General features: G+C 39.3%; 2 protein-coding genes across 2 annotated transcripts; both read left to right on the top strand.

Annotated features, from left to right (window-relative positions):
* The first annotated feature begins 3,216 nt into the window (after positions 1-3,216).
* Positions 3,217-7,109, top strand: LOC124884683 (short transient receptor potential channel 6-like). The gene is made up of 3 exons (XM_047392739.1): positions 3,217-3,420; positions 6,658-6,876; positions 7,093-7,109. Exons 1-3 carry the CDS (start codon positions 3,222-3,224, stop codon positions 7,107-7,109), a joined length of 435 nt encoding a protein of 144 aa, XP_047248695.1. The 5' UTR covers positions 3,217-3,221.
* A 142-nt stretch (positions 7,110-7,251) lies between these two features.
* On the top strand, positions 7,252-10,845 carry LOC124883728. Its single transcript, XM_047390980.1, has 4 exons — positions 7,252-7,550; positions 7,981-8,094; positions 9,928-9,970; positions 10,168-10,845. The coding sequence occupies exons 1-4, from the start codon at positions 7,497-7,499 to the stop codon at positions 10,302-10,304; spliced, it is 348 nt and encodes a 115-aa protein (XP_047246936.1). The 5' UTR covers positions 7,252-7,496; the 3' UTR covers positions 10,305-10,845.
* The last annotated feature ends 1,780 nt before the right edge of the window (positions 10,846-12,625 follow it).

Genomic DNA, 12,625 nt, shown 5'->3' with positions numbered 1-12,625 from the left:
TGTGCATATATTTTCTTTTCTTTACTTTTACAGATATTAGAGCCATTAAATCCTGACAAGCATCTTGGGTTCCCTATCATCATGATAAGGCGCAGCAGGACTCTCACTTTAAGGCACTCTCAGAAATCCTGTTTAACTGGAAACAACACTGGTTTTAATAAATGCTTTTTGAAGTTATTTATTTTATGTTGAAGATCATATATTTTTTTAGAATTTAGGATTATCTTGCCTGCTCTTTCTGAACAATTGGCAGCATTTTTTATTTAGATTATTTCACAAATGTATCTGAAAACACCCAGGGAAGGAAAATATTCTGCAGTAAAATAAATTAATAAATCTGTATTTTTTGCATGCACATGAGGTTGCTTAATGGTGCAGAATAAGGTTAACACTAATTATTGCTAAATAAAAAGGCATTGTTCTCATATGTCACCTGCAACAATTATGCTAAAGCAATTAGTTTCAGAGATAACCATGTTATTCAAATGCAATTAACTGAACACAGTTCTTTTACTCATTTGACAGTAACACAAGATATAAATAGTTTTAAAAATAGCCACGGACAGATGATTTTACTGCTACATGTTTTTCCAAAATCTGGCATGTTAAAAAGGCATGATTACTCTGTAATATTCAAGAAACGCTAAACAAACCCCAGATTTGGAATAGTTTGCCACCAGTAATCAAACATTTGACTAGCCTTAGAATGTTTCTCCTGTGATAAAATGGCTCACAGAGAGACAAATATGTGAACACTAAAACTTGTACTAATTGCAGTGTTCATCACTTTATTAATTTTAACTTTGCATAGTTTTGTTTTGACACTACAGCCTAATTTTATTGTTGGTTTTAAATATGTTTCTTTGTAATAATAGTGTAAAGGTTAAATTCTTAATTGTATTGAAATCTTATTTTACTGTTTGTTTTAAATAGGTTTCTTTGTATTATTAGCTGTAAAGGTGGACTTCTGAAAGCCTAATCAGGGACTAGGTATGTGAATTGACCTTTTGGCTACAGGGTCTAAAGACAGGACAATGGTTTCTTTTAAATCTAACATTGTTTTATGTCTTGTCTTGTCTTGTCCTGATGTGGAATAATTTCCTAAACATTTCCAAGGAATAAAGGCTGATCTGAAACAAATATTTCTGTAAAAGGAATTTAGCAGGAAATTATGCAGAGGCATGCTGCCTTGCAAAAGTATCAATGCCCTTTGAGAACATGCAAACTCCATGCAGAAAGTCCCCTGGCCGGAAGTTGAACCCAGGACCTATGTCAGGGCAACAGTGCTAACAACTGCGCCACCGTGAAGCGCCATTTCATCAAATATTGTTTAATTATCTAAAGGGACATTTCATGGGACATTTATTTCTTTTATGATAAATTAATTTATTCAATTTGTCCTTTTTGACCCTCCTTACACCTCAGTGGTCACATCACGATAATTCTGAAAATCATCTCGTGACCCCCCGGGGGGTCCCAGCCCCCACTGTGGGAACTCTTGTGTTAGGCCAAAGTAGTAAATAAATGTGAAGGAAAATGATGCATGACTCTCAAAATGTTTTACAAATACAAGCCTGAAAAGTATGTCTTTGTGTTCAGTCCATTTACTCTGATGTCCTTTGATGTCTAGATTGTAAATCGCCTCCAGTATAAATAGAAATATTCTCCTAAGGTCTCAGAGGTTTGGTCAGAGAACATTAATGAAAAAACACAACCAAGGAACACAGCAGGGAGGTCAGGAATAAAGCTGTGGAGAAGCCTAAGGCTGGGCAAGGTTATAAAGCAAAGTCCCAAACACCGAACATCTCACAATCCATCATACAAAGATGGAAAGAGTATGGCATAGCTGCAAACCAACCAAGGCATGGTCCGTCCACCTAAACTGTCCACCTAAACTGATAGCAATGATCAGAAAAGCATGCAGGAGCCAAGTGGTAACTGCCGAGATCAGGTCAGGTGGGAGAGTCTGTCCTCCAGGACAACTATAAGTTGGGCTTCACAAATATGGCATTTGTGGAAAAGTGGCAAGAGTCAATCCATGGTTGAAAGTAAGAAAAAAGATGTTTCACATTCTATAGAGGGAACACAGTAAAGATGTGGAAGAAGGTGCTTTTGCCAGACAGAACCAAAGCAAAAATTTTTGGCCTCATAGCAGAACACTATTTTACAGGGGGAGTGGTGGCCTAGTGGTCAGAACAGGAGGTTTGTGTTCTGGAGGGGACACAAGGGGCCAGGTTCGTATTCCACAGATTGCCACTCTGGGTCCCTTAGCCCCAGAATGCTCCCGGGCGCTGCACAATGGCAGCCCACTGCTCCCTATAAGGGATGGGTTGAATGTAGAGGACAAATTTTGTTGTAATGTACATGTGCAATGACCAATAAAGATGATTATTATTATTTTCTACTGCAAGAATAACAATACACAATACCCTAAATGCACCTTATCCATTCTAAAACATAGTGGTGGCATCATCATGCTGTGGCAGCTACCCACATGGACAAGCAAAATGTGCCAGCAGAGGCAGGGAAGCTGGTCAGATTTGATGTAAAGATATATGGAGCTAAATCGATGCTAATCATGGAATAAAACCTGTTTAGACACTGCAAAACTCTAATAGACTTTGGTGGAAGTTCAGTTCCAGCCACAAGAAAACAGCCATCAAGACCATACAGCCAAAGCTACACTGGAATGGTTCTAATCAAAGCATATTCATGTGTTAGAATGACCCAGTCAAAGTCCAGGCTCAAATCCAATTAAGAACCTGTGTTACAACTGGGATTTTCATGTTCACATATGCCATCTCATCCGAGTGTGCTTGAGCTATTTCATAAAGAAGAATGTACAAAAATGTCAGTCTCTAGATGTACAATTCTGGTAGAGCATAGCCAAAAAGACTTGCAGTTATATTGCAGTAAAATGTGGTTCTCCAGTGTATTGAATCAGCAAGGCTGAATTCAAATTGTTTTCACATAGAAGAAATATTGAATAGCATGGATCATTTTCTCTTATATTTCACAATTATGCTCTACTTTGTGTTGGTATGTTATTCAAAAATACACATAAAACATTGGGATGAAGTGGCAAACTGAAACAATGTAAAATGTTATGAATACTTTTGCAAGGCAAGTTGCAGTCTGTGTTTGCATCTTTCTTATTTAAACATCACATGACAACAACATGTTTATCTGTCTTCAGATGGATCAACTAAAGGCGAGCCTTGATGATGGGGCATGTAGGTGCCAAACCTCGGAGACAAACTATGCGGGGAGATGGTTACCTTTTCCAAGCTCATCCTTCCTCCTGCCTTTCCATTACTGAGGAGGTGTTTCTAGAAGCTGCTGAGTACGACAACATCCCTGAAGTGAGGCGGATGCTGGAGGAGCTTCCACACCTCAACATCAACTATGTCAACTACATGGGTCAGAATGCACTGCAGCTGGCAGTTGCAAGTCAGCACTTAGAAGTTGTCAAGCTTTTGCTTAAGAACAAAGAACTTGCAAAAGTAGGAGATGCCTTGCTGTTAGCCATTAGTAAAGGGTACATTCGCATAGTAGAAGCCATATTAAGCCACGAGGCCTTCACAGACGGTTAGAGGCTGACAAACATTCCCAGTCAGGGGGAGAAACAAGATGACTTTTTCTCTTATGATGAGGATGGCACACGTTTCTCTCATGGTATCACTCCTATTATCCTGGCGTCCCAGTGCCACAAGTATGAGATTGTGCACATGCTACTTTTGAGGGGGCCCATACAGAGCGGCCCCATGACTACTTCTGTCAGTGCAGGGCCTGCATTGAGCAGCAGAGGTGTGACTCCTTTTGTCACTCACAGTTTCGTATTAGTGCTTACAAAGGTCTTGCAAGTCCAGCATATCTTTGCCTTTCAAGTCAGGACCCTGTGATGGCAGCTCTGGAGCTGAGCAATGAGCTCGCAGTTCTGGCCAACACTGAGAAAGAGTTCAAGGTACAAAAATGAAATACAAAGATTTAATTCTGTCTCAACCAAAGCAAAATTACTACATCCTCTTCCATCTACATCTAAATATGCATATATGGCAGACTGAACCTGATCAGGTTAAAACTGGAAATAAAATATGAAGTCAGTCAGTCAGTCATTTACTACCGCTTATTCCATAGTGGGTTGCGGGGAAGCTGGTGCCTATCTCCAGCAATCTATGGGCGAGAGGAGGGGTACACCCTGGACAGGTCGCCAGTTCATCGCAATAAAATATGAAGTTAAAAAGGTAAATGTGACTTTATTTATGAATTATTATGAGCTAACTCATATAGTGAGGGGAGAATGGAGCGGGAGATCGACAGACGGATCGGTGCGGCTGCCACAGTAATGGGGTCACTGTGCCGGTCCGTTGTGGTGAAGAGAGAGCTGAGCCAAAAAGCAAAGCTCTCAATTTACCGGTCGGTGTACGTTCCTACCCTCACCTATGGGCATGAACTTTGGGTCATGACCGAAAGAACGAGATCCCGGATACAAGCGGCTGAAATGAGCTTCCTCCGTAGGGTGGCCGGGCACTCCCTTAGAGATAGGGTGAGGAGCTCAGCCATCCGGGAGGGGCTCGGAGTAGAGCCGCTGCTCCTCCACATCGAGAGGAGCCAGTTGAGGTGGCTCGGGCATCTATACCGGATGCCTCCTGGACGCCTTCCTCGGGAGGTGTTCCAGGCACGTCCCACCGGGAGGAGGCCCAGGGGACGGCCCAGGACACGCTGGAGGGACTATGTCTCTCGGCTGGCCTGGGAACGCCTAGGGCTCCCCCTGGAGGAGCTGGAGGAGGTATCTGGAGAGAGGGACGTCTGCGCGTCTCTGCTGAGTCTGCTGCCCCCCGCGACCCGGTCCCGGATAAGCGGAAGACGACGAGTACGAGTACTATTTATTAAATCACAGCCTGATACAATCCGCTCTTTAATAATCTTCACCTACTCAAACATGCAAAGTTCTACACAAAAAGGGGGTAAAATATCCAACTAAACAAAATAAAGCAAAACAGCAGTGGGTGTGTATGGGATCAAACCAGCAGTTATGGCAAAAATGATAATATGACAAAGGGATGTGGTGGTGAGCAGAGGTTGGGAGCGTAGCCCAAACTGTAACTCAGTAATACTAAGTCATAAAACATCCCCCAACTCTGGGAGGGGGTGAGCACACAAAGAGTTATAAAACTTTTGGCGGCAAGCTAGTAAGCAGTAAAGTTGAAGACAAAGAAAATGGTGAATTTCCCCATGAGGTTATTATAACAATTCAGTTCCAATGCGTGCCTGCGCTTGCTCTCAGGTGTTAAACAACCCCGCAAAACACACACAAAGCTGGGTAGCATAGCGGCTTCAAGACATCCAACACAGCACATCAACGTTTCAATAAAAGGTTGCATGCACATTTAATTCAGAACACATTAAATTAAATGGTGAATCTAATCGCACTAAAACCTCATCTACCTTGCCCAGACTATTTCTAAGAAAGAAGTAAAAATAAAGGATGGGTTTTACTTGTCGTTGTCTCCTCTGAGCAGAGGGAGAGACAGGGGGTGGGGGGAAAGCTGGACATTAACGTGCGTCCACAGTTAACTTCAGGAAGAGCGGTCAATCTTCGTCCTCTGGCCTCCTTGGCGAAAGGGGAAAATATGATCTGACTGTCAGGAGTCGACTGGACAAAACAAGGTGGCGATCTGTCTCCTTGAAACCTCCTATAGGTTTTTTTTGATTACGTGTTAAACTCACGTCTTTGATCGGCAAAGTGAAATTTCTGGCCTTCTTATTCCAGAAACCTCTTTTATGAATGTTTCTTTGGCCAACAAAGGAGGATAAATGAAAACTCCACGTGGGACCTCTTCTTCTCCAGAGGATGCTTCAGTTGCGTGGTAACCGTGTCAAGGTCTCCAGCTGAAAGCAACTCCTTAAAGGGGGTCACCTTCCTTTATAATCTCCTGTCACGTCAGACTTGGGACGCCACCGTCATATCAGCCGCAGTGGCCGATGGGATTTGTAGTAACGGACTGTCCTGGATACAAAATGGCCGATGACGTTGGAAAGGCATAGTGGCGTCCAGCAACATGCAAATGGTCCAATATTCAGCAGACAAGTGGTCCAACAGAGATTCTTATAATTTTTTGGGTCATAGGTATTGTGTAGACCCGGGGTCCCCAACTAAAATAGCAGGAGGTCCACCACCTCCATCATCCAAACACTTTGAGGTCCAAACATTTTAAATCAACTTATTTTATGTTTATTTAACATGAACATGAACATTGGAATTTTTTTAACTACTTATCAATTATTCAGATGCCCATGAAATCATCTAAACAGAAATGTGCAATCCAATTTAAGTAACAATATTAAACACACTTTGAATGGCACAGTTGATAGCCATCAAAAATACGAAAATATATGTTATATCAAACTAAGGAACTGCTTATATACACTATATGTTTCAATATTATTATATGATTCATCATGAACCAAAAAGACATTTTTGATATTACACTTTTGACCAAAATCTATAAAATTCATGGTAAATCCAATGTTTCACAATCAACTTATAACTTTATTGTGTTTCAAGGTTTGCTGTGCTGGTGTTCATTGTTGTATTTGAAAGAGCAACTTTGTAACTTTCAGCAAATTAATACACTCTATTTGTCTTTCCAACAGGTAAGATATGGGAAGAATGTAAAGATATTTGGTCACAGGACACCAAGGAGTACATCACAGAACCATGGAACCTTCTTGACTTTAGCATTTTGGCCATTTTTATGACCTCTTTCATTGCGAGATTAATGGCTTTCTGGCATGCGCATTCTGCACAGTGCTACATTGACACGCATCCATCTAACATCACCTTGCCCTCTGAGGTCCAATATTTTCAGCTGGGTAAGTATAGATCAAAGCTATATATATATATATATATATATATATATATATATATATATATATATATATATATATATATATGCAGTTCAAGAAAGTACATAGTAAGAATGATTTAACATCTAGTTCAGAAGGCCCTTATATGAGGTAGTAGTTTTGCTGTACACTAGCAATACACTAGTTAGTCCGACTTATTTCTCCACTTTTGTATTGCATCAGTGGGCATGACGTTTTAACTAAAGGAAACATTATAATATTAGCATTATATTTAATCAATATGCTACTTGAAATTTATCTGACAAAAACTGCAAAGTTGTACGCACATCTGAGGAATAAGTGTCCTGCAGAGGTAAAAATAACAGCTTGTCTATTTCTGTCCTACAAAGCTCTTTAGCAGTCTTACCCTCATGTGTCTGGGACTGCGAGCGTGAAGAGACTTTGTGGACATAATCAACACTGTCTTCAACTGGCCTTTCATTGGGAGAACCTCACTGCATTGTACGTCTGATTGTTTGGACTTATTTTTGCATGGACTTTTAATTTTCCCTTAGCTGGACTAAGGAGTGCACCAGAAAGCCAAGACCTTAAGGATTATAAAAGACTCAAAAGGATTAGTGGTCAAGATGTTGATCACAATGCTAACTGCCATGTATGTGATGGTTAAAGTTGTAGAATTGGTAAGCTAATTATATTACCACATGTCTCACTAATAGACTACTAAAGATAAAAGAGCTGTGTATAGCCTCATTAGTGCATCTGTTAACCAAATAAATGTTTTCTCTTCTACCAGTGGTTTGTGTAAAGAACTGAATTTTAATGTGGCTTCCCATTGGCAATCATTGCTGCAACGATTAATTAAGTCTCTTGCACTGAGTCAGTTTAAATCCTGCTTCTTCAAATAGCATCAAAATCTGTGAATGACTTGTACATAAATTGACCTTTAATTTGAACTTTAAATTGACCTTTGATTCTTAAATTTCATTATGCTTCAAAAGGAAGAAGAAAACACAACAACCCCAAATATGAAACCTCAACTGTGAAATTATATTTTTTATTTGACAGACATGGAATCTAATTTTTAACCTGAACCTCTTTGTTTGCTTTTAGATTGGGGTCCAATTTGTACAGCAAGAGGAGCCTTTGCCTTATATGATATCTCAGCCTTTGCCTTGGCAGGTTCACTCTGTGTCTCACAGCCGGAAGACCAGCAAGGCAGAAGAGGTTAGTTTTTACAAGATCAGGTGTCTGCATCTTAGGCATTGCCAGACACATACTCCAGTACAACATTCAGCTAAATATTAGGACCATTAAAGAACAAGTTCCTGAAGATTCACTTTAGAAGGCTATACGATAGCCCGATTGCAGTACTATTTGTACAGATTGGATTGCTTTATGAGGTTTTATTTAAAATGTACCATAAACATTCAGAACACTTAAGGAATCATACATAATCAATCTAGTTTTGTATTTCGAAGATAACAGGATGTTGTGTTGAAAAGATTACATATATAAAATAAAATCGGAATTTGAACTAAAATGTATTTATATCTGGATATTGTACTGGATGGACTACAATATCTAGATATAAATACTATAGTACCCCAGTATAAGTACTGTGGTACAATATTTGAATCTTGTACCCAAGTACAAGATCCAGATATAAATACATTTTGGTTCAAATTCTGATTTTATTTTATATATGTAATCTTTTCAACACAACATCCTGTTATCTTTGAAATACATAGAAAAAGTAGATTGGACATGAAAGAAGATGGAAAAAAAACAAAAAACTTCATTATCTGATTAATTTACAGTCTAAAAACAAGTCTTGTTTAATGCAAAATGCTAATTTAGAGCTTCATGGATATTGCAGTATTTCTGGATATTGTACTGGGGTACAATATCCAGAAATACTGCAATTTCCATTGATTCTGCTGGTCTGCACTACACAATAACATTTATTAAAAAGACAATTTTATTTGGACTTATTAGAAATTACCTTTAAGAACCTGATGTATCATTACCAACAAGTCCATTTGTGTTTGAAAACAATTGGAAACTATTTACAAAGTCTCAGTTTGCTCTCATGCTCAAGAGTTTGAAAAGAAGATTCTTAAAAAACACATTTGTGTCAAGTCCAGTTTCATAATATCTGATTTCTAATGAATAACAAACTGTAGTCAGCTAGCAACTTGCTTGTACATTTGATTTGGTTTTAGGGACCAGGTTTGAAATTACTTCTGTAATTATCTGACTTCCATCCCTCCATCGTCAAGGGGGGGCTGGTGCCTATCTCCAGCAGTCATTGTGCAAGAGGCGGGGTCACCCTGGACTGGTTGCTGGTCCATCACAGGGCAAAACAGAAACATAGGACAAACAACCATGCACTCGCGCTCATACCTAAGAGTAACTTACAGAAATCAATAAATCTAACAGTCATGTTTTTGGAAGCAGCCACAGTACCCATGCATGGGGAGGTCATGGAAACTCACTGCTGAAAACCCCCATTCTGGGATAGGAACCTTCATGATGCAAGGCAACGCTGCTACAAACTGTGCCACCATGCAGCTCTGGCCACAACTTGAGTTCACTTTAACTTTGGTGAGAGTAGAATGTGGACCCAGTGTTCAAGCTGATGCAGTCACACAGCCAAATCTGCACGTAAGCATGCTAAGTAGGCCCTGTTCTCAGACTCTGGCTTCCTCACCGGTCCTCCACTTGAGCTGTAATCCCAATCAAGAGGATTTGTGTTTGATGTCATTATTCAAGCTCTGGATAAAAAAGGGCACACAGGTGCAGTCACACATATGCAGTGACCAGATGCGTCATGAGGACAGCACATTTTGTGCAGTTTAACAGATTCTGCAAAAGAATGTGTGATAAGCTATCTATGTGCTTGATCTTGTAGTGTCAAAGGAATGTGAAAAATGTGTACTGTAAGTTTCAGATAACTTTTTAATGCTGATAATTTCAAATGGTTTTATCTGTCTCATCAGATGGGGGCTTGAGTTTGAACAAGCCTTCTAACAGAGAGCTTTTTGCCTTAATTTGCAGTTTGAAGGCTTCAGGAGGAACAGCATAGGCGTATACAGAAAGAGTAAGTCTCCGGAAACTCTTTTAACTGTTGACCTTTTACACCTTAAGATGGACTCTTGAGTCAGTCGAATAGTTTATTTTGCTGAGTTAAACTTGGGTTTAAATAAAAAAAAACATACTGCCACAGTAAAAACACAAAAGGAACCAATGTATTTCATTTGATCATTATTCCTTTCAACTTTATTGCTTCCTCTCAAGACTCCAGTACCAGCAATGGCACAAGTGGCACCCCTTTGGTTCCTCCTCTCAGCCCCGTTGAAGTTGAAAAAGCAGCCTCTACCATCCAGAGCCACTTCAGGAAGTTCCAGCAGAAGAAACATAAGAATGACAAATAGATGAATGGAGAGGGTCAGCGTTGTGGTGCAGCAACTTTCAAAGGCAACAGGAAGCAGGTGGGGCGTATGGATTCACCTTAGGTTATATGTAACAGCCTATAAGTAAATCTACATATATACTGAAATTTAGAGTAGTTCTAAATGTCACAGGAAACTAAACATTAACATTAAGCATTAGCCTTCATGGCAAACACTGCTTGTTGTACCATTCAGCATTCAAGATGATGATAAATGTGACTTTATGTATCTGAATGAACAGCTTTCATGCGCAGTGTGGACAGGTGGATTGTTAAAATGTGTGTTTTTGAGCATGTTGTCATTTTCATGACTTTTATTTTGAATTTATAAAAGTGGCAAAAAATTGTAAAAATATTTTCCTTTGAAAACAACCTTGTTGAATGTCAGGATTTAAATGAAATTGTCTTTCGAACTTTGCTCCATGTTTCTTCTCTTTAATGTTTTCTGTTTGTTTTTAATGCTTTTTGTTTTTTCAAATTTGGGAATAAAATGAAAATCCCTGGTAGACAATTAGGCAACCTGATGTGGTGTCCTGGTTATGCAATATTTGCTCACAGATTAAACATTAGCTGCCCAAAACAGGTTAATTTAAGGCTTTAAGAGACAGGGAAAGATTTTAGTTTTAATAACAGTTGTTGCAGATATCTACATACAGAATACCATAAAAAGAGACATAACCTTTTTTTTCTCATATTTAAGGCAGTTAAGATCACGAACATTATTTCTATTTGCTAAATGCCAGAATAATGGGATAATTTTATTTAATTGTTTTCTTCAAATTGAAAAGGTTATATACCTTACGATTATTTTCCCCTTAAACAATTTGCAAAAGCTACGATGATGATGATGCTATGGCTATGTAAGCTTCTGGTATTGATTCTGAGGTAATTCATTTGATGTGAGGCACACCTGGGGATGCATTTTAAGTGGGTCGAAGCTGCAGACAATAGAAGCAACAAGTACAGAGGGGAAGACAAAGAATATACTGTATAAACATCATTTATTATACACTTTGCTGTCTCGCTACCAGGGTTTCCTCCCACGGTGTGTAACGCCCACTGTTGATCACTCATGCTTGGATCCCAAAACTGGGGGAAACGCACAACGGTGCTCAACAAAACACCAAAATTTGGAGCCATGCTCACTTAACCGGTTTAAGAATATTACATATTGTAGTTGCTTATTGTGGGTTAAATTACATTCAACTTTACTGAAATATCCTGAAAAACACTATTTTCCAAAATTATTGAAACCTCTTGAAATTATTCCCATTTTGACTTTGTAATTTTGACTAAATTCTGTAAAAAGGTTTTTATTTTCCAGTATTACATGGCTAAAAGGTACACATTTTTACTTTCAATGCTGAATGAGCTTAGACTGTATTCACACCAGGAAAGTCCCTTGCTCCACTTGTTAGATCCAAACTATTATGACAAAATTCATATTTAACAAAGGGCGAGATTGAAGGTTGTCACTCAAATCAGTTTTATTATACCCAAGGGAGAAGAAGTTTTACAGTGTCAGATATGTGTTCACTAACCCTGCAAAAACCATTCTGACTAGACAAAGTAAGAATTGTCTTATAACAGCTTCAAGGTTATTCCCATGAGACCCAGACAAAGGGACCACGGTGAAACCTGCTATAATTCCTTCCTAGACATGTTGACTACGGAATTTGAAACCTGCTCAGTCTGGGGTAAATCTTATCTTAGACTAAACAGAGCCATCTGCCCTGAACCATACCACAAATCAGTGCTGCAGGAGGCGGAATGGGGAGGGGAGCGAATACTTTTGTCAGGTCAGAGTATCAGGTCATAAACCAAGGCATTTAAATTTTCCTTTTTTTTTTTTTGTTTAGTGCGGCACATTGTACTTTTTGCAATTGAACTATACTGTAAACAAAGCCACGTAAGTGACAAATGTTGCTACCATTGGAGAGAAATGACTAGGGCAGCACAGAGCACAAAAGTCCACAAAAGCCTCCACAGCAAAAGGCATAAAATTTGTCAAGAAGTTAATGAAAAAAGCATTTATTGTCAGGAATCTGGGGTTTTGTGTCTTTGTGGTGGGTTTTATGTTTGTGGAGCTTAAGGTCTCCACTGGAGGGCGCAGTTGGACCAGAGCAGCTGGACTCCTGAGGAATGGATTGCAGCAGGTGTGTTTCTGCACTGGTTATGAGACCAAAAAGTAAATTGGCAGATGAAAAAAAAATGTTACCTGGGTGTGGTGGGAGAATCAACTTAATCAACTTGGTCTTAAACTTTTAATTAGGTGATGAACTACTAGATTGGGTTAGAATTTGA

Source organism: Girardinichthys multiradiatus, chromosome 18 (genome assembly GCF_021462225.1).
Source record: "Girardinichthys multiradiatus isolate DD_20200921_A chromosome 18, DD_fGirMul_XY1, whole genome shotgun sequence".
Classification (NCBI taxonomy): Eukaryota; Metazoa; Chordata; class Actinopteri; order Cyprinodontiformes; family Goodeidae; genus Girardinichthys; species Girardinichthys multiradiatus.
The sequence above is the reverse complement of the archived record's forward strand: the minus strand, read 5'-3'. Positions and strand labels throughout refer to the sequence as shown.

Bases quoted from the DNA above. Each gene is read 5' to 3' on its own strand.
- LOC124884683 (XM_047392739.1), top strand. From the start codon at position 3,222: ATGATGGGGCATGTAGGTGCCAAACCTCGGAGACAAACTATGCGGGGA. The intron at 3,421-6,657 runs GTCAGAATGCAC...TCTTTCCAACAG, and splicing joins CAACTATGTCAACTACATGG to GTAAGATATGGGAAGAATGT.
- LOC124883728 (XM_047390980.1), top strand. From the start codon at position 7,497: ATGTTGATCACAATGCTAACTGCCATGTATGTGATGGTTAAAGTTGTA. The intron at 7,551-7,980 runs GTAAGCTAATTA...GTTTGCTTTTAG, and splicing joins TGGTTAAAGTTGTAGAATTG to ATTGGGGTCCAATTTGTACA. The intron at 8,095-9,927 runs GTTAGTTTTTAC...CTTAATTTGCAG, and splicing joins AGACCAGCAAGGCAGAAGAG to TTTGAAGGCTTCAGGAGGAA.